At 42.0% G+C, this 21065-nt stretch overlaps 3 protein-coding genes, 2 long non-coding RNA genes and 1 pseudogene across 41 annotated transcripts in view; 4 read left to right on the top strand and 2 right to left on the bottom strand.

Annotated features, from left to right (window-relative positions):
• Positions 1-17227, top strand: LOC127520377 (mucin-19-like). 22 transcript variants are annotated; one of them, XM_051908386.1, is made up of 6 exons: positions 1-131; positions 214-266; positions 361-2430; positions 2634-2768; positions 3179-3247; positions 3650-4579. In XM_051908386.1, exons 1-6 carry the CDS (start codon positions 70-72, stop codon positions 4507-4509), a joined length of 3249 nt encoding a protein of 1082 aa, XP_051764346.1. In that variant the 5' UTR covers positions 1-69; the 3' UTR covers positions 4510-4579. The 22 variants fall into 22 exon arrangements, 21 of the variants coding, with proteins under 21 accessions (XP_051764346.1, XP_051764340.1, XP_051764345.1 ...); XM_051908380.1 differs by lacking the exons at positions 2634-2768; positions 3179-3247 and adding exons at positions 2840-3178; positions 3383-3445; XM_051908385.1 differs by lacking the exon at positions 2634-2768 and adding an exon at positions 2840-2974.
• The window catches only part of LOC127520384 (V-type proton ATPase subunit B, brain isoform-like), a 39810-nt gene that overhangs the window by 11531 nt on the left and 7214 nt on the right, over positions 1-21065 (top strand). For 4 of the 6 annotated variants that reach the window (XR_007932092.1, XR_007932094.1, XR_007932093.1 and 1 more), the window contains exon 15: positions 13243-13970. The gene's annotated coding sequence lies outside the window, so the exon portion shown is untranslated. Of the gene's footprint in view, positions 1-13054; positions 13971-21065 lie in introns of those variants that run through there. The other 2 variants (XR_007932097.1, XR_007932095.1) reach the window with 2 other exon arrangements.
• Positions 2382-2823, bottom strand: LOC127520393 (uncharacterized). The gene is made up of 2 exons (XR_007932101.1): positions 2683-2823; positions 2382-2479 (listed from the first exon to the last, which is right to left on the bottom strand). It is a non-coding gene; the product is annotated as an uncharacterized LOC127520393 (long non-coding RNA).
• LOC127520300 (V-type proton ATPase subunit B, brain isoform-like) lies at positions 5908-13921 on the top strand (annotated as a pseudogene).
• LOC127520375 (uncharacterized) overlaps positions 15212-21065 on the top strand; it is a 19746-nt gene continuing 13892 nt past the window's right edge. The window contains exons 1-5 of one of the 9 annotated variants that reach the window (XM_051908369.1): positions 15212-15342; positions 15425-15477; positions 15577-17175; positions 17374-17405; positions 17811-18450. In XM_051908369.1, coding sequence (XP_051764329.1) covers positions 15281-15342; positions 15425-15477; positions 15577-17175; positions 17374-17405; positions 17811-18450 — 2386 coding nt within the window. In that variant the 5' untranslated portion in view covers positions 15212-15280. Of the gene's footprint in view, positions 15343-15424; positions 15478-15576; positions 17443-17577; positions 18451-21065 lie in introns of all 9 variants that reach the window. The other 8 variants (XM_051908368.1, XM_051908365.1, XM_051908370.1 and 5 more) reach the window with 8 other exon arrangements.
• LOC127520392 (uncharacterized) overlaps positions 15461-21065 on the bottom strand; it is an 18358-nt gene continuing 12753 nt past the window's right edge. For 2 of the 3 annotated variants that reach the window (XR_007932098.1, XR_007932100.1), the window contains 2 exons: positions 18098-18295; positions 15461-17089 (listed from right to left, as the gene is read on the bottom strand). This is a non-coding gene — a long non-coding RNA (uncharacterized LOC127520392). Of the gene's footprint in view, positions 17090-17287; positions 17492-17689; positions 17894-18097; positions 18296-21065 lie in introns of all 3 variants that reach the window. The other variant, XR_007932099.1, reaches the window with a different exon arrangement.

The raw sequence follows: 21065 nt of genomic DNA on the forward strand, positions 1-21065 counted from the left end.
GGCCTATAAAATACACTTATCTCCAGCTACATGTATGCTTGGATTTTTATCTTCTGTGTGGTGATTTGAATGTTTGGGTTTTGGAGTATTCAGGGGTTTTTTTTGTTTGCCATGGATCAAGGGTGGAAAAGGTGAGTTTATTCTTTCAAGCTGTGTTTGTGAATGATTCTGTAAATACTAAACTTGCTTTTTATTTTTACTTTTTGCTTGTAGGTTACCCTTGTTGGTAGTCTTTCTGTTTTTGAGTAGTGCTTATGGATTTAAAGGTAATTTCTTTCTCCTTGTCTTGGGGTTTTTTTTTTTTTTTTTTTTAAATTATGAGGTCCGTCTACAAAGCCTTTTATTTTGTCTAATTCACAGGTGGAGCTTATTCAAATGCCCACCAGCGGTGGGGTCAACCTTCTGACAATACTTTCTCACCTCATGCAGTCCAGTCATCTGTTTCAGAGGTCCCTGTGACTGGGACTTTGCCTGAAGAAGTGGGCTCAAGTTTATTCACTAACAGACCCCTGAAAAGGTTTAACTTGCTCCAGTTTGTAAAAGGTCATGATTCCAGCCACCATGAATCGATGTCCTATGCCCAAACTGCTCCAAGCAGCTCAGTTTTTGCTTCCTTGCCTCTACCCTTAAGTGAAAAGCAAGCAGGCAGTTTGACATTGCTCCAGGGCTCTGGAACAACCATTACAGATACTGCTAGTGTTTCTACACAAAGCACTTCTGGCCAGTCCACCAGCGATCAGAGCTTCCCTAGTTTGTACATGTCCAGCTCCCAGGAAACCTCTGGTGTTGAATCTGCGGAAGCCGCTTTGCCTGTGTTCTCTCAGGAGAGTATCTCCTACAGCAGTTCATCTGCTCCAGGTGCCACTTACACTTCTCAAGGTAGCCCAGTGCCACTTTCAGAAGGCTCTAGTCAAGCCATCTCACCTCAGGATGAAAGCAGTTACAGTCGTTTGTTTCAGTCTCAAGGTGCCTCTAGTCACTATACCCCAGACTCCTATACCAAGCTCAGTTCTTCATCTGTTTCTAGTCAGTCTACCAGTGATCAGAGTCCCCCCAGTCTGTATAGTTCTAGCTCTCAGGATAGTTCTGGCAGTTTGTTGGAAGCTTCTGGCTCTTTCTTTCAAGGGGAAATGGTAGGGCTTAGCTCGTCTGACTTGTCTCCTGAATCTCAAACCTCTGGTCAGCTTCTGCCCTCATCATTGGAGGTCTCTAGCCAGTTTACTAATGGTCAGGGCTCTCCCAGCTTGTTTATAGGTAGCTCTAAAAGCAGTTCTGATTCCCAGTCAACTGGTCCTGCTTCACTTCTAGATACTCAGGGTAGCCTTTCTCAAAGCATTTTGTCTACCCAGACTCAGGGCTCCACTTCTCAGGGCAGTGCTGGGCCTGAATTGTCTGGAAGTTCTGGGCAATTTATCCCCACACAAGTAGAAGGTGGCAGTTATAGTGTGTCCCAATCGCTTAACTCTAGTCCGTATGCCCCAGGATCCCTGATGTATGGGAAGTTTGGCCCCTTGCCTATAAGGGTTTCTAGCCAGTCCACAAGCACCCAAAGCAGTCCTGGCACTCCATTAACTTCCAGTCGTTTCCCTGTGCAGGGAGGTAGTAGCTCTACTTCTAGCTTATATCTGAAGCCTCAGGGCACTCTGGGTCTGTATGCCCCTGCGTCATCTACCAAATATGTGAGTGTTCCCATGCCACAACGTGCTGTTTATAGCCAGGCAACAAGTGGCTCGGGGGCTCTGTTTGGGACCTCTATTGGTTTAGCCTCACAAGGAATGAGTAGCACTTACAGTGGTTCTGTACAGCCTCAAGGTACCACAAGTCAATTTGCCCCTGGGTCTCCATCCTTCTCTAGTTCACAGAAGCAGTTTACCTCTAGCTATGGCACCCAGTCAAGGCCCTCTCTGCCACTCACCCTGCAGGGAAGTGCCACTTACGGTGGATCACTCCAGGCTCAAGGTACCACAGGTCAGTTTGCCCCTGGGTCTCCATCTTCAGGTGTATCACTATCGTCAGCCCAAGGTGCTGCCAGTCAGCCTGCCACAGTCCCGAGTTCGCGGAAGCAGTTTACCTCTAGCTCTGGCACCCAGTCAGGGTCCTCTCTGCCACTCACCCTGCAGGGAAGCACCACTTATGGTGGATCACTCCAGCCTCAAGGTACTGCAAGTCAGTTTGCCCCTGGGTCTCCATCCTCCTATCCAAGTGTATCACTATCCTCACCCCAAGGTGCTGCCAGCCAGTCTGCCACAGTCCTGAGTTCACGGAAGCAGTTTACCTCTAGCTATGGCACCCAGACTGGGTCCTCTCTGCCACTCACCCTGCAGGGAGGTGCTGCTTATGGTGGATCACTCCAGCCTCAAGGTACCGCAAGTCAGTTTGCCCCTGGGTCTCCATCCTCCTATCCAAGTGTATCACTATCCTCACCCCAAGGTGCTGCCAGCCAGTCTGCCACAGTCCTGAGTTCACGGAAGCAGTTTACCTCTAGCTCTGGCACCCAGTCAGGGTCCTCTCTGCCACTTGCCCTGCAGGGAAGCCCCACTTATGGTGGATCACTCCAGCCTCAAGGTACTGCAAGTCAGTTTGCCCCTGGGTCTCCATCCTCCTATCCAAGTGTATCCTATCCTCACCCCAAGGTGCTGCCAGTCAGTCTGCCACAGTCCTGAGTTCACAGAAGCAGTTTACCTCTAGCTATGGCACCCAGTCAGGGTCCTCTCTGCCACTCACCCTGCAGGGAGGTGCTGCTTATGGTGGATCACTCCAGCCTCAAGGTACTGCAAGTCAGTTTGCCCCTGGGTCTCCATCCTCCTATCAAGGTGTATCACTATCCGTCAGCCCCAAGGTGCTGCCAGCCAGTCTGCCACAGTCCTGAGTTCACGGAAGCAGTTTACCTCTAGCTCTGGCACCCAGTCAGGGTCCTCTCTGCCACTCACCCTGCAGGGAAGCACCACTTATGGTGGATCACTCCAGCCTCAAGGTACTGCAAGTCAGTTTGCCCCTGGGTCTCCATCCTCCTATCCAAGTGTATCACTATCCTCACCCCAAGGTGCTGCCAGCCAGTCTGCCACAGTCCTGAGTTCACGGAAGCAGTTTACCTCTAGCTCTGGCACCCAGTCAGGGTCCTCTCTGCCACTTGCCCTGCAGGGAAGCCCCACTTATGGTGGATCACTCCAGCCTCAAGGTACTGCAAGTCAGCTTGCCCCTGGGTCTCCATCCTCCTATCCAAGTGTATTCCTGTCCTCACCCCAAGGTGCTGCCAGCCAGTCTGCCACAGTCCTGAGTTCACAGAAGCCGTTTACCTCTAGCTATGGCACCCAGACTGGGTCCTCTCTGCCACTCACCCTGCAGGGAGGTGCTGCTTATGGTGGATCACTCCAGCCTCAAGGTACCGCAAGTCAGTTTGCCCCTGGGTCTCCATCTCCAAGTGTATCCCTATCCTCACCCCAAGGTGCTGCCAGTCAGTCTGCTGCAGTCCTGAGTTCACGGAAGCAGTTTACCTCTAGCTATGGCACCCAGTCAGGGTCCTCTCTGCCACTCACCCTGCAGGGAAGCACCACTTATGGTGGATCACTCCAGCCTCAAGGTACCGCAAGTCAGTTTGCCCCTGGGTCTCCATCCTCCTATCCAAGTGTATCACTATCCTCACCCCAAGGTGTTGCCAGCCAGCCCAGCCAAGCATTTCAAAGCTATTCTGTGTCCCAAAGCCAGAAGTCTCAAAGATGGCAGCCTTCACAAGGTATTCAGACCTCAGGTGCAGCTGTATCACAGGGAATCGATCTATCTCAAAGCTCTCCAATGCAGAGTAGGTTCTCTTCCCTGTCATCCGCAGGAGGCCCATCTTCAAAAGATTCTGGACTGTTTGTTTCTGCACAGGGTGGTGGCACCAGTTATGGTGGCTTTTCTCTCAATTCTCAAAGCCCTTTGAAGTACAACCCTGGGTCCCATGCATATGCCAAGTTTGGTTCCTCACCCCTAGCTGTTTCTAGCCAGTCTACCAGTGATCAGCACTCAAATGGCTTGTATAGCTCAGGCTCTCTGCAAACCCAGGGTCTCCTTGGTGTAGTTGAAGGACCCTCATCTCAAGCTCCTTTTGACTCCCCAAGCAGTAACCAAATTGAGCGTTTTGTGATGTTGCAACGGCCCACAGGTTCCAACCTAGCTCCATCTCTAGGCCTGAGTGCCCAAGCATCTTCTGTTAGCATGCTCTCTGGTGTTCCGCAAACTGCGCAGGCTCTACGTGAATCTGGGTCAGATGTCCAGTTAAACAACCAAGTGAGCAGCAATTCACAGGCCAATGCATATACTTCCTTGCAAAAGTTCTCCAGCAACTATGGTGCACAGAGTCTTAAGCCTTCAGAGCTCTTGCGTTATGAGCCAGGTGTTTATGGCCAAGGAACATCCAGTGCTTCTGAGCTCTTGAGTAGCTATGGTTCCACGTACAACCTGAATGCTCCTGCTTCTATACCATCCCGCAGTTCTCTCTCAAGCCGCTACTACTCTGTCAAGGGCTAAGGGGCTCTAGAAACCTGCTACAATGTGAAGTGTTGTCTTCTAGAATTTAAAAATAAATGTTTGAAACAAAGCAGTCTTTTGTGTGTGTGTGTGTGGGTTTATTTTGATTATTTTAAGTGTACCAAAGGGGTTAAGTTAGTTGCTAGGTTTTAATGACATTTTTGTAGGCATTGACCATTCAACTAAAATTTGGGGAAGATTCAAAAGCTGTTATATAGTTCAAGCTTGTATGCAGTTTTGGAGCTTCTAAACTTCTAGAAAGTTGGTGTAAAAATATTTACAATCCATACAAGTGTATATGGCTGATCATTAATATTTTACCAGTAAGATCTGTACCTGCATCAAATTTCTTGATGGGTGCATTTTTTTTTTTTTTTCTCTCCCCATCAAAGCTTATAGCCTTATATAAATATAGCCTACATTAACCAACTACTGATGCTATCTGTGTTGCATCCCTTGAGACTTTTAGTAAAAAAAAAATGCTCTGTCAGAACTTTCAGGGAGGATTATTATTATTTTTTTTTTTTTTGTATTATCCAAAAGGGTGATGTCATTACATGAGTTTAGCACTCCATAATGTTTAATTCATATTTGACACCGGAGGGTGCCCTTGCACAGAAAGTCCACAAGTGAGACCCATAGAAGAATTAAACCTTTACCGTTCCAGGAAATCCCTATTATGGACATCGCTTTAGATATAGCTATATATTTATTATGCAATGCTAATTGACATAGTATTCTATACAGTGATAAAGGCTATCAATAACAATTGCTGTCTCAATTGTTGTATGCAATGGTGTGATTCATTGGCTAAAAAAGAAAGCAAAATAAAGAGATGAATTTGATAACATTGTTTTTCTTTTCAAGGTTTCTACTTTCTATAGATATCACGATATATCGTTACCGTGAATTCTTTTGGCCATGATAACCGTGGTGTGAAAAATCTAATATCGTGACAGCCCTATTTCAAATAAAGAATTGAATACATGGTTGAGTAACTTAGAACTGGAAAAAGTTTATTGGGCAATATTTTTTAGGATCAAGTGAAGGTACTGGATTTCTGTATTGTGTCACTGTTATTCGTAATGCATCAATGTAGTGTCAGCTACATTTTTGAACCAGTGTTTAAAGACTTTTCACTTGACTACTTGTATTGTTTCATAAAGTTAGTGAATAGGTTATCTATAATTTGTCTGTTGTTTTATATAATTTTAGAGATTTTACACCAGTAAATGTTTTATTTCTACTTCAAGTATATGTGTGTCTCTTTCAAAAAGTAATGATGACAGACCACTTTACTAAGATGTTCATTATTGTTATTGGATCTTGCATCCATATAAGCCAAAGCAAACATCAACTAATCTGTTTGAAAAGTTCTGGATTACATTGATGTTTTTGATGCAATGTTACCTGGAGCAGTTCCCTAAGTATGCTGAGATTGTCCATCTGACTCTCCCTGATGGCACCAAGAGGAGTGGACAAGTGCTGGAGGTCACAGGCTCCAAAGCTGTGGTTCAGGTTAGGGAATAAGAGCTTCTGAAATACGTTTTCTTTTTTCCCCATTTTGTAATCTGATCAGTAGCCTTTCTCATTATTTCATTTTTAGGTGTTTGAGGGAACATCTGGTATTGATGCCGAAAAAATGTGAGTGAATTTACACTGGACATTTTGAGTACACCAGTGTCCAAGGATATGCTGGGTAATAATAAAGAGACATACTGAAGCCATGTGATGTTTTTTTTATTATGCACATTTGGTAAAACTAGAAGTCCTTTACAGGTCATGTGTTCAACGGATCAGGAATGCCAATTGATCGAGGGCCTGCAGTGCTGTCGGAGGACTACTTAGATATCATGGGTACGTTTCAGTGAGGCTTTGTGATGCGCCACATAAGCTGTTATGCTCAAAAATTGTCATCACTGGCTTTTTTGAGTATTGATATATGTACCATCCAATTCCCTCATGCTTCTTGCAGGTCAGCCGATTAATCCTCAGTGCCGTATTTATCCTGAGGAGATGATCCAGACCGGCATCTCTGCCATTGATGGCATGAACAGTATTGCCAGAGGTCAAAAAATTCCCATTTTCTCTGCGGCTGGTCTACCCCACAATGAGGTGAGGCCGCTGTCAGTTCATCTTCTTTGGGGTGATTCTTAAAAGAAATTAATTTTTATACAGCAAGGATGCATTAAATATATTAAAGTGACAGTAAATACATTTATAATGTTACAAGAGATTTTCATTTCAAATAAATGCTCTTTTTTAACTTTCTATTTATCAAACAATCCTGAAAAAAAATATTGATATTTTGTCTCTTAAACACTGCACTCTTGCACACATCTTAACACATTTTTACATTTAATCATTTAGCAGACACTTTTATCCAAAGCGACTTACAAATGAGGAGAACAATAGAAGAAATCAAACCAACAATAAGGAAACAATATGCAAATGCTGTGACTAGTCCCAGTTAGTCTAGCACAGTATACATTACAAGGTTGTTTTTTTTTTTTTTTTATAGATGTATAGAATAGTAAGTGTTAGTATTAATGGGTCAAGTGTTGACGAAAAAGATGCGTATTCAGCAGTATCTTGAAAATGGCTAAAGACTCAGCAGCTCGGGTTGAAATAGGCAGGTGATTCCACCAGCTTGGAACAGTCAAGGTAAAGGCCAGTGAAAGTGATTGTGTGCCTCTTTTTGTGCCACAAGGTGCCATTCACTTGCAGAACACAAACTTCTGGAGGGCATGTAGTCTGAAGTAGTGAGTTTGGGTATAGGGGTGCAGAGCCAGTGGTAGTTCTGTAGGCAAACATCAGTACCACTTTTTAAAACAAAGTTAACGTTACAGTACTGGCGATGTTTCAGATGGAATGGCAAGTGTAAACGCATGAATCGGATATGAATCACAATTGAAAGAACGTGTAAACGGACGGTCAAAAAAATCGGATATAGGCAACAAATCAGAATTGGGCATCAAGACCTGCAGTGTAAACGAGGCCTTACATATGTGGTCTTAAATCTGATATAGGTCAGATGTTTTGCAATGCAACCTCACTGCACTCTAGAGCAACATTCGTCACAATTCTGCGCTCATGGGAGTCACTTTAAAGATTTTACATACTCGAAGATATCAAGACAGTTGTGAAAGGTAGTCAGTGGAAGGGCAGTGATGTGTCGGAACTTGCAAGTACTACAGTGATAGTGCGATATACAAGCAAAACATGAGGCCCCGTATCATAAATGTTTAAAAAAACTGCTCTCTTTTTTCGTATCCTCATCTTTGTTTTTTTATATTGTCTGCGCATAAATTCGCTGGCTTCCGTGGCAGATCACACTAGGGCAGTCGTGGCCTAATGATTAGAGAGTCGGACTTGTAAGCCAAAGGTTGCAGGTTTGAGTCTCAGTACCGGCAGGAATTGTCGGTGGGGGGAGTGAATGTACAGCACTATCTTCCACCATCAATACCATGACAGGTGAGACCCTTGAGCAAGGCACCAAACCCCCAACTGCTTCCCAGGCGCTGCAGCAAAAATTGGCTGCCCACTGCTCTGGGTGTGTGTTCACGGCGTGTGTGTTTGTTCACTGCTCAATGCTGTGCGTGTGCACTGGAATGGGATAAAATTCCGAATATGGGACACCATATTTGGCTTGAAAAAATACAGTAAATGCGTAATTAATTACCTTTATGTTCTCCGTGTTTACTTTTGTATTACAGCATGCTGCGTGATGTCTTTTTATCGTTCTTTTGTGCATGCGGGTCAGTTCAGGACCATGATCTGTTCACACTGGAACACACTGAACAGCTATACAAAAAAATCAGATCTGAGCAATAAATCGCAATTGAGCACTACGGCTCACAGTGTGAATGTAGTTTTAGTATATACTGATGAAAGCAGATTGGGGGAGGAAGTGTGGATGAGACCTAAGCGTATAGGCAGGAAGGTGAGAGTAAGCATAGGTTATGCCAGAATGTGACCTGTGGAGGAGTGCATGTTGTGTCATGAGCCAGGTTGAGGTTAAGAGTGAAGAGGAAATTATCTGAGGTGTGCCGTGGAGTAACCAAGGTATGATCAGTAGAGCGTGTAAATTGTAGCATCTGGACCAATCAGACAACACAAATTATTTGTTAATTATAACAAATAATCCATAATATCCCTCACCCTACAAGCAAACCATTTTCTGAACCACCCCCAAACTGCTGAATTTCAAACAATGCTATAACTTCTTGCTTTCCTGGATTCTGCTTGAGCTCTCTTTCCCTTGGTAAACTGTATGCATGTATGTGTATGTTAGAGTAGTTTAAAGGGTTAGTTCACCCAAAAATGAAAATGTCATTTATTACTCACCCTCATGGCGTTCCACACCTGTAAGACCTTCGTTAATCTTCGGAACACAAATTAAGATATTTTTGTTGAAATCAGTGAGGCCTCCATAGCCAGCAATGACATTTCCTCTCTCAAGATCCATTAATTTACTAAAAACATATTTAAATCCGTTCATGTGAATACAGTGGTTCAATATTAATATTATAAAGTGATGAGAATATTTTGTGTGCCAAAAAAAACAAAATAACGACTTATACAGTGATGGCCGATTTCAAAACACTGCTTCATGAAGCTTCGGAGCGTTATGAATCAGCGTGTCGAACCAGCGGTTCAGAGCGCCAAAGTCACATGATTTCAGCAGTTTGGCGGTTTGACACGCGATCCGAATCATGATTCGATACGCTGATTCATAATGCTCCGAAGCTTCCTGAAGCAGTGTTTTGAAATCGGCCATCACTATATAAGTCTTTATTTTGTTTTTTTTGCCGCACCAAAAATATTCTCGTTGCTTTATAATATTAATATTGAACCACTGTACTCACATGAACTGATTTAGGAGTGTTAGTAGGGATTTGAAAGAACATAGTGAAGTGAAGACAGTTCACAAAAAACCAAAAGATGAGAACAAGCTGTATAAAAGAGGAAGGAAAGAAAAAAGCAATACTCAAGTGCCTTGTCGGTGTCCTTGCTCGGTGGACTCGCGCAGGTAGACTTGCTGGTCTTTACATTCTTTGGTCTTCAGACGATGATGTCTTCCCACGAGAGCTGCCTCGGTATACTAACCAATTGTATAGCTGTCTGAAAAGTCATTATTGAATTCAGCTGACCACGCCTTAGTATTTAACAGAACCACTCAACACGGCACGAGAACAAATGCAACCTTTTTACCACATTAAAACACAGTAAACAAAACAATGTTTTCTAACAATGTGCTAAAATCAAATGATAAAAGAAACAATGCCTATTTTAATCTAAGTACATAAGTCTAATGCAGTTAACAATTGAACCTTTTATCCTTTTTTTTTTTTTTTGCTCACTGTAATGTGTGTTTTTTAGATTGCTGCACAGATCTGTCGTCAGGCGGGATTGGTGAAGAAATCCAAAGATGTGATGGATTACAGTGAGGATAACTTTGCCATTGTGTTTGCTGCCATGGGGGTGAGGAGCACTTCTGATTTTGCAATCTAAATATATGCATCCATACCAGTGGGATATCTTCATGACATTAGTTGTATCTTTAGGTCAACATGGAGACTGCAAGATTTTTTAAGTCCGATTTTGAAGAGAACGGGTCCATGGACAACGTGTGCCTATTTTTAAATTTGGCCAATGATCCCACGTCAGTATTCTTTCAAATATTCTTGAAAGTAAAGGGATAGTTCACCCAAACATGAAATTCTGTCATAATTTACTCACCCTCATGTCGTTCTAAACTTGTATGTAGCCTTTTAAGCTTCAAAAGATACACACAAGCACCATAAAAACATCCAAAAAAACTTGTTAGAACAAAACTAAATGAATTAAAGAAGAGTTAAAAGTAGAATCTTTCAAAAATGTCATGCAGGTTTGGAACAATGTGAATGTGAGTACATGATAAGACTTTATTTTTATATAAAGATTTTGGTGCAACTTGGACCAAAAAGTTTGATTTACCTGTTGCAGGATTGAACGCATCATCACCCCTCGGCTTGCACTTACCTCAGCTGAGTTTCTGGCTTATCAGTGTGAGAAGCACGTGCTGGTCATATTGACTGACATGAGCTCTTATGCTGAGGCTTTACGAGAGGTACGATATAATGTGTGAATTTATACTGACTTGATTAGTCAGTATAAATTCTGGATTAAGGCTAAACTTGCTACTCTTTGCTATACATTAAACTCTATCATTGTCTTGAAGGTCTCTGCTGCTAGAGAAGAGGTTCCTGGTCGACGTGGTTTCCCAGGTTACATGTACACCGATCTGGCTACGATATATGAGAGGGCCGGACGCGTGGAGGGACGCAATGGCTCCATCACTCAAATCCCAATCCTCACTATGCCCAACGATGGTTAGCAAACATCTACCTACTCATCTTTTAATCCTTATATCATCATTGGCTTACTACTTTAATGGTTTGCTTACTATTATCTGCAGATATTACCCATCCTATTCCGGATTTAACTGGCTACATCACTGAGGGTCAAATTTATGTGGACAGACAGCTTCATAACAGACAGGCAAGTGATGGAAACAAGCTTACACTTTGAACATTAGTTGTATACTTAATCAATAAATCTCATGTGCTGTTTTATACCAACTATTGATATTTCTATGCAGATCTATCCTCCTATCAACGTACTACCTTCTTTGTCTCGATTGATGAAATCAGCCATTGGCGAGGGAATGACACGCAAAGACCACTCAGATGTTTCTAATCAGCTGGTAAATATGGATGAACATACATTACCATTCAGAAGTTTGGGGTTTGTAATATTTTTTTTTTTTTTTTTTTTTTAAATAAGTCTCTCATGCTCAACAGGACTGCATTTATTTGATCAAAAATCAAAATACAGTAAAAATTGTGAATTATTATTTACATTTAAAATGCCTGCTTTCTATTTTAATATTATACAATGTAATTTATTCATGTGATGCAAAGCTGAATTTTCTGTATCATTACTCACGTGATCCTTTTGAAATCATTCAAACATGCTGATTTGCTGAATGTTGAATGTTTCTGAATTATCAATGTTAAAAACACTGATATAGAAATATTTTGTGAAAAAAGTCTTGAATTTTTATTTTTAATTTTACTTTTGATCAATTCAATGCATCTTTGCTGAATGAAAGTAGTAATTTCTTTCAAAAAATTAAATAAACATACTATCCCCAATCATTTGAACGGTAATGTAAATTGTAAAGAAATTAAAGGCATTGGGTTTCTTTCACAAATAACTGTGTGTGTTTTTTTTTTTTTTTTTTTTTTAATGCATATATTTATTTATCTGATGTTTTGAGTTCATTGTCTATGGACATTTGATTTGTCTGTGACAAAGCTTCTCCTTTTTGCAGTATGCTTGCTATGCTATCGGGAAAGATGTGCAAGCAATGAAGGCTGTAGTTGGGGAAGAAGCACTGACATCAGATGACTTGTTGTACTTGGAGTTCTTACAGAAATTTGAGAAGAACTTTATTTCCCAGGGTAAGTAACAACAGAAGGGCACCTGTGGAATGATGTTAAAATCTTGTCTTAAAGGGATAGTTCACCCAAAAATAAAAATTCTGTCATTATTTACTCACCCTAAGGTTGTTCTAAACCTGTTTGAGTTTCTTTGTTCTGTTGAACACAAAAGAAGATATTTTGAAGAATGTTGATAACCAAACAGTTTCTGGTCCCCATTGACCCATAGTATTTTTTTCATACTATATAAGTCATTTGGAGCTATTTAGTTACCATATGATGACAGAATTTTTATTTCTGGGTGCACTATTTCTTTATGGCCCTTTCAAATTAAACACTTAACACTCAAAAATACCATAAGAAATGCCTGCATTTACTATATTTATTACTTTCTAATAAATCTGATTCTTTTTTTTTTCTTTTTTGCTTATTGGCACCTCAAGATGTGCTGATATGTGTAACTGCAGTGGTTGCAGACACATGACCAAATGATTATAACTTGTCAATGGTTTTTCAGCATTGTATAAAGAAACAAAAACTTTGGTTTGTTGTCAGGCATGTTCACCCAAGTGAGAATAGCTCTTAGGAATGCATAGTTTGCATTTAAAATCCTTTTTTCAAGTTTGGTGAGAAAGGACAGTTAGAAAGAATAAAAAGAAAGAAAAAATAAATAACTGCACTGGAAAAAAATAACTGCACTGTTTACTGTAAATAAAAAATCTTTTTTTTTTTTTTTTTTTTTTTTTTGTTATTTTAAATGAAATGTAATATGATTCCATGAATGACAATGGGCTGCACTATATATAGAGTCAGAATAAGCCTAACATGTTTTGTATCACAGGTGCATATGAGAATCGAACTGTGTTCGAGACATTGGACATTGGCTGGCAGCTCTTAAGAATCTTCCCCAAAGAGATGCTGAAAAGGATTCCTCAGAGCACTTTGGCTGAGTTTTATCCTCGAGACTCCAAGCATTAGTCTTACTTCTTTCTTTGTTCATTCACTTTGTCTCTCAAGCACCTGTGAATCTGTCTTCTACACTTCTAGATGTTACTCAATCTCTGCTCAAATCCAGTACCCTAAGTCTACACTGATGGATTTCAAAGTTGTTTTTCATTGCTGTTCTTGCGATTTATTTATTATGTAAGTGTTGCTAAATAGTAAAGCAAATATTATATGAATATCGTTGCTACACTGCAGTGTGGATGTTGTGTGTGTGTGTGTGTGTGTGTGTGTGTGTGTGTAGATCTGTGTCAAACAGTGTTCTGACCAAGTGGTATATAATGTAAAGGCCAACTTTTCTTTTAGCCCGCAAAACTTTAGAACAACTGACAAAGCTACTAGTATGCATCACAAAACAGCCTGTTTCTTTATTTCAAAAGTGCCAAGATTAATGTTTAATGGCCTAATGTATTCTATGAATATGTCATCATTATAATGAATTCTCTATCTGTCTACCTACCTTACCAACCACCCACCTACCTACCTACCTACCTTAACCACCCACCCACCCCTACCTACCTACCTACCTACCTACCTACCTTCCAGTATAAAAGGAAGCTGTATGTTCATAGAATGCATTAAAAAGGAATAGATAAGCACAGTGGCCCTATCAAATCAAAGAAGCAAATAAAACACTGAGCAAGATTTTTTTTTCATGCTTTGTTGTACTGTTACTTTATGTTTTGTATAAAAATGTGTAATGTATAGTTAGGTAAGCAATGTATTTATTCTAATTCATTTTGGTGTATATATATATATATATATATATATATATATATATATATATACACACATACTGCAGTACAGTGCGTGATATCAAGTGAATAAATAATGAAGTAATTGTTATCCTAATGCATGAACAATATATTGGAAATATGTATGTGACCAGTTTCTCCATTAAATAAATCTTGATGTGGTGTGAATTAATGATCATGATTAAAGTAATCAAATATAATAGTGCAGCAATGCAAATTCTGATGGACTGATGTTAATTTTGGTGCTGATGTAAGTTGCACAACAGGGTACTAGGGACTTTACAAAACATAAGGTGGTTCTTATTAATTGTGCATACACGTTTTGTAAGATGTATGGTCAAAATTAGTTGTTTTGCTTAACCATGTTCATGTGATTTGCTAAGTCAGACAATAATAAAAGGGACAGTCTCCACCCAAATTACCATAAACTGAGCTTTGATTTCTGCATGTGCCTGATCCTAAAACATATCTGCCCTGTATATCAGTAATTGTCTCTCTGCAAAGTCTGCATTACATTATGGCAATTTCACAAAACATTTCAGAAAGGTCATCCTGAAATGATCAGGCACATTTTGGCCCGGTTTCACAGACAGGGCTTAGCCTAAGCCTTTGTTCAGTTAGGGCATTTAAGTATCTTTTATAAACATGCCCTAGAAAAAAAAACATTACTGGTGTGCATCTTGAGACAAAACAACGGCACTGACATATTTTAAGATATGTCAGTGTAAGTTGTTTTCAGTTAAAGCAGCTCAAACATGCATTTTAGTCTGGGACTAGCTTAAGCCTTGTCTGTGAAACCACTGCGATTTTGGCCACGATTTGGTCGTCTGAGACAAATTTTGAGAATCCTAAAAGATTCCTGTAATCCCAGGCTAAAATCTGTAGTCTTTGATAGCTAGTTTGACATATTCACCGACAGCCGATTAATGACTGTTGCGATCAGATTTTTCCTCAGACGAAATTCTGGCAGTGCCAGAAGATTTGGCGCACAGTCCTTCAGTGTGACTTCTCCTACAACAAACGTCAAATTGTCTTTGCTTTTCAAGACACGCCGTGATCAAAATTAACGCTAGAGATGTCTTTGTTAGCCACTCCGGACGAGTTTTCATGTGCGCGTCCGTTTTTAACGCGTCTTGACTATTGTACAGTCTGACATAAATGACAGCTGAGATCCCACAGTGTGACGTGAGGATCATGTTCATACAGTCTGACAAGCAACAATCATAAAGGACTGTTATAAATCGCAGAATGTGCACCCGACTTAAGGTGAATGAGAATATCCTATGTAGACATTACACAGTGAAAGTCTGGATTAATTATCTGCTTTAAAATGTTTAAACAGCAGACGGTATCAGAGCCTTCATAAAACAATCATCAATTATCTTTTAACACCCAATTAGTTTCCCAGGTGAAAGATGTTTCATGTAATTAGTTATTTACTCTAATTGGACTGATGAAGGCCTATAAAATACACTTATCTCCAGCTACATGTATGCTTGGATTTTTATCTTCTGTGTGGTGATTTGAATGTTTGGGTTTTGGAGTATTCAGGGGTCTTTTTTGTTTGCCATGGATCAAGGGTGGAAAAGGTGAGTTTATTCTTTCAAGCTGTGTTTGTGAATGATTCTGTAAATACTAAACTTGCTTTTTATTTTTACTTTTTGCTTGTAGGTTACCCTTGTTGGTAGTCTTTCTGTTTTTGAGTAGTGCTTATGGATTTAAAGGTAATTTCTTTCTCCTTGTCTTGGGGTTTTTTTGTTTGTTTTTTTTTTTTTAAATTATGAGGTCCGTCTACAAAGCTTTTTATTTTGTCTAATTCACAGGTGGAGCTTATTCAAATGCCCACCAGCGGTGGGGTCAACCTTCTGACAATACTTTCTCACCTCATGCAGTCCAGTCATCTGTTTCAGAGGTCCCTGTGACTGGGACTTTGCCTGAAGAAGTGGGCTCAAGTTTATTCACTAACAGACCCCTGAAAAGGTTTAACTTGCTCCAGTTTGTAAAAGGTCATGATTCCAGCCACCATGAATCGATGTCCTATGCCCAAACTGCTCCAAGCAGCTCAGTTTTTGCTTCCTTGCCTCTACCCTTAAGTGAAAAGCAAGCAGGCAGTTTGACATTGCTCCAGGGCTCTGGAACAACCATTACAGATACTGCTAGTGTTTCTACACAAAGCACTTCTGGCCAGTCCACCAGCGATCAGAGCTTCCCTAGTTTGTACATGTCCAGCTCCCAGGAAACCTCTGGTGTTGAATCTGCGGAAGCCGCTTTGCCTGTGTTCTCTCAGGAGAGTATCTCCTACAGCAGTTCATCTGCTCCAGGTGCCACTTACACTTCTCAAGGTAGCCCAGTGCCACTTTCAGAAGGCTCTAGTCAAGCCATCTCACCTCAGGATGAAAGCAGTTACAGTCGTTTGTTTCAGTCTCAAGGTGCCTCTAGTCACTATACCCCAGACTCCTATACCAAGCTCAGTTCTTCATCTGTTTCTAGTCAGTCTACCAGTGATCAGAGTCCCCCCAGTCTGTATAGTTCTAGCTCTCAGGATAGTTCTGGCAGTTTGTTGGAAGCTTCTGGCTCTTTCTTTCAAGGGGAAATGGTAGGGCTTAGCTCGTCTGACTTGTCTCCTGAATCTCAAACCTCTGGTCAGCTTCTGCCCTCATCATTGGAGGTCTCTAGCCAGTTTACTAATGGTCAGGGCTCTCCCAGCTTGTTTATAGGTAGCTCTAAAAGCAGTTCTGATTCCCAGTCAACTGGTCCTGCTTCACTTCTAGATACTCAGGGTAGCCTTTCTCAAAGCATTTTGTCTACCCAGACTCAGGGCTCCACTTCTCAGGGCAGTGCTGGGCCTGAATTGTCTGGAAGTTCTGGGCAATTTATCCCCACACAAGTAGAAGGTGGCAGTTATAGTGTGTCCCAATTGTTTAACTCTAGTCCGTATGCCCCAGGATCCCTGATGTATGGGAAGTTTGGCCCCTTGCCTATAAGGGTTTCTAGCCAGTCCACAAGCACCCAAAGCAGTCCTGGCACTCCATTAACTTCCAGTCGTTTCCCTGTGCAGGGAGGTAGTAGCTCTACTTCTAGCTTATATCTGAAGCCTCAGGGCACTCTGGGTCTGTATGCCCCTGCGTCATCTACCAAATATGTGAGTGTTCCCATGCCACAACGTGCTGTTTATAGCCAGGCAACAAGTGGCTCGGGGGCTCTGTTTGGGACCTCTATTGGTTTAGCCTCACAAGGAATGAGTAGCACTTACAGTGGTTCTGTACAGCCTCAAGGTACCACAAGTCAATTTGCCCCTGGGTCTCCATCCTTCTCTAGTTCACAGAAGCAGTTTACCTCTAGCTATGGCACCCAGTCAAGGTCCTCTCTGCCACTCACCCTGCAGGGAAGTGCCACTTACGGTGGATCACTCCAGGCTCAAGGTACCACAGGTCAGTTTGCCCCTGGGTCTCCATCTCCAAGTGTATCCCTATCCTCACCCCAAGGTGCTGCCAGTCAGTCTGCCACAGTCCTGAGTTCGCAGAAGCAGTTTACCTCTAGCTCTGGCACCCAGTCAGGGTCCTCTCTGCCACTCACCCTGCAGGGAAGCACCACTTATGGTGGATCACTCCAGCCTCAAGGTACTGCAAGTCAGTTTGCCCCTGGGTCTCCATCCTCCTATCCAAGTGTATCACTATCCTCACCCCAAGGTGCTGCCAGCCAGTCTGCCACAGTCCTGAGTTCACGGAAGCAGTTTACCTCTAGCTATGGCACCCAGACTGGGTCCTCTCTGCCACTTGCCCTGCAGGGAAGCCCCACTTATGGTGGATCACTCCAGCCTCAAGGTACTGCAAGTCAGTTTGCCCCTGGGTCTCCATCTCCAAGTGTATCACTATCCTCACCCCAAGGTGCTGCCAGTCAGTCTGCTGCAGTCCTGAGTTCACGGAAGCAGTTTACCTCTAGCTATGGCACCCAGTCAGGGTCCTCTCTGCCACTTGCCCTGCAGGGAAGCCCCACTTATGGTGGATCACTCCAGCCTCAAGGTACTGCAAGTCAGCTTGCCCCTGGGTCTCCATCCTCCTATCCAAGTGTATCACTATCCTCACCCCAAGGTGCTGCCAGCCAGTCTGCCACAGTCCTGAGTTCACGGAAGCAGTTTACCTCTAGCTATGGCACCCAGACTGGGTCCTCTCTGCCACTCACCCTGCAGGGAGGTGCTGCTTATGGTGGATCACTCCAGCCTCAAGGTACCGCAAGTCAGTTTGCCCCTGGGTCTCCATCCTCCTATCCAAGTGTACCACTATCCTCACCCCAAGGTGCTGCCAGCCAGTCTGCCACAGTCCTGAGTTCACGGAAGCAGTTTACCTCTAGCTATGGCACCCAGTCAGGGTCCTCTCTGCCACTTGCCCTGCAGGGAAGCCCCACTTATGGTGGATCACTCCAGCCTCAAGGTACTGCAAGTCAGTTTGTCCCTGGGTCTCCATCTTCAGGTGTATCACTATCGTCAGCCCAAGGTGCTGCTAGTCAGCCTGCCACAGTCCCGAGTTCGCGGAAGCAGTTTACCTCTAGCTATGGCACCCAGACTGGGTCCTCTCTGCCACTCACCCTGCAGGGAGGTGCTGCTTATGGTGGATCACTCCAGCCTCAAGGTACCACAAGTCAGTTTGCCCCTGGGTCTCCATCCTCTTTTCAAAGTGTATCATTGTCCTCACCCCAAGGTGTTGCCAGCCAGCCCAGCCAAGCATTTCAAAGCTATTCTGTGTCCCAAAGCCAGAAGTCTCAAAGATGGCAGCCTTCACAAGGTATTCAGACCTCAGGTGCAGCTGTATCACAGGGAATTGATCTATCTCAAAGCTCTCCAATGCAGAGTAGGTTCTCTTCCCTGTCATCTGCAGGAGGCCCATCTTCAAAAGATTCTGGACTGTATGTTTCTGCACAGGGTGGTGGCACCAGTTATGGTGGCTTTTCTCTCAATTCTCAAAGCCCTTTGAAGTACAACCCTGGGTCCCATGCATATGCCAAGTTTGGTTCCTCACCCCTAGCTGTTTCTAGCCAGTCTACCAGTGATCAGCACTCAAATGGCTTGTATAGCTCAGGCTCTCTGCAAACCCAGGGTCTCCTTGGTGTAGTTGAAGGACCCTCATCTCAAGCTCCTTTTGACTCCCCAAGCAGTAACCAAATTGAGCGTTTTGTGATGTTGCAACGGCCCACAGGTTCCAACCTAGCTCCATCTCTAGGCCTGAGTGCCCAAGCATCTTCTGTTAGCATGCTCTCTGGTGTTCCGCAAACTGCGCAGGCTCTACGTGAATCTGGGTCAGATGTCCAGTTAAACAACCAAGTGAGCAGCAATTCACAGGCCAATGCATATACTTCCTTGCAAAAGTTCTCCAGCAACTATGGTGCACAGAGTCTTAAGCCTTCAGAGCTCTTGCGTTATGAGCCAGGTGTTTATGGCCAAGGAACATCCAGTGCTTCTGAGCTCTTGAGTAGCTATGGTTCCACGTACAACCTGAATGCTCCTGCTTCTATACCATCCCGCAGTTCTCTCTCAAGCCGCTACTACTCTGTCAAGGGCTAAGGGGCTCTAGAAACCTGCTACAATGTGAAGTGTTGTCTTCTAGAATTTAAAAATAAATGTTTGAAACAAAGCAGTCTTTTGTGTGTGGGTTTATTTTGATCATTTTAAGTGTACCAAAGGGGTTAAGTTAGTTGCTAGGTTTTAATGACATTTTTGTAGGCATTGACCATTCAACTAAAATTGGGAAGATTCAAAAGCTGTTATATAGTTCAAGCTTGTGTGCAGTTTTGGAGCTTCTAAACTTCTAGAAAGTTGGTGTAAAAATATTTACAATCCATACAAGTGTATATGGCTGATCTTACTGGTAAAATATTAATGATCTGTACCTGCATCAAATTTCTTGATGGGTACTTTTTTTTTTTCTCTCCCCATCAAAGCTTATAGCCTTATATAAATATAGCCTACATTAACCAACTACTGATGCTATCTGTATTGTATCCCTTGAGACTTTTAGTAAAAAAAAATGCTCTGTCAGATAACTTTCAGGGAGGTTTTTTTTTTTTTTGTATTATCCAAAAGGGTGATGTCATTACATGAGTTTAGCACTCCATAATGTTTAATTTATATTTGACACCGGAGGGTGCCCTTGCACAGAAAGTCCACAAGTGAGACCCATAGAAGAATTAAACCTTTACCGTTCCAGGAAATCCCTATTATGGACAGGCATCGCTTTAGATATAGCTAGATATTTATTATGCAATGCTAATTGACATAGCCTTTATCACTGTATAGAATACTATCAATAACAATTGCTGTCTCAATTGTTGTATGCAATGGTGTGATTCATTGGCTAAAAAAGAAAGCAAAATAAAGAGATGAATTTGATAACATTGTTTTTCTTTTCAAGGTTTCTACTTTCTATAGATATCACGATATATCGTTACCGTGAATTCTTTTGGCCATGATAACCGTGGTGTGAAAAATCTAATATCATGACAGCCCTATTTCAAATAAAGAATTGAATACATGGTTGAGTAACTTAGAACTGGAAAAAGTTTATTGGGCAATATTTTTTAGGATCAAGTGAAGGTACTGGATTTCTGTATTGTGTCACTGTTATTCGTAATGCATCAATGTAGTGTCAGCTACATTTTTGAACCAGTGTTTAAAGACTTTTCACTTGACTACTTGTATTGTTTCATAAAGTTAGTGAATAGGTTATCTATAATTTGTCTGTTGTTTTATATAATTTTAGAGATTTTACACCAGTAAATGTTTTATTTCTACTTCAAGTATATGTGTGTCTCTTTCAAAAAGTAATGATGACAGACCACTTTACTAAGATGTTCATTATTGTTATTGGATCTTGCATCCATATAAGCCAAAGCAAACATCAACTAATCTGTTTGAAAAGTTCTGGATTACATTGATGTTTTTGATGCAATGTTACCTGGAGCAGTTCCCTAAGTATGCTGAGATTGTCCATCTGACTCTCCCTGATGGCACCAAGAGGAGTGGACAAGTGCTGGAGGTCACAGGCTCCAAAGCTGTGGTTCAGGTTAGGGAATAAGAGCTTCTGAAATACGTTTTCTTTTTTCCCCATTTTGTAATCTGATCAGTAGCCTTTCTCATTATTTCATTTTTAGGTGTTTGAGGGAACATCTGGTATTGATGCCGAAAAAATGTGAGTGAATTTACACTGGACATTTTGAGTACACCAGTGTCCAAGGATATGCTGGGTAATAATAAAGAGACATACTGAAGCCATGTGATGTTTTTTTTATTATGCACATTTGGTAAAACTAGAAGTCCTTT

The sequence above is a fragment of the Ctenopharyngodon idella genome, chromosome 10 (assembly GCF_019924925.1).
Source record: "Ctenopharyngodon idella isolate HZGC_01 chromosome 10, HZGC01, whole genome shotgun sequence".
In the NCBI taxonomy this organism is placed as follows: Eukaryota; Metazoa; Chordata; class Actinopteri; order Cypriniformes; family Xenocyprididae; genus Ctenopharyngodon; species Ctenopharyngodon idella.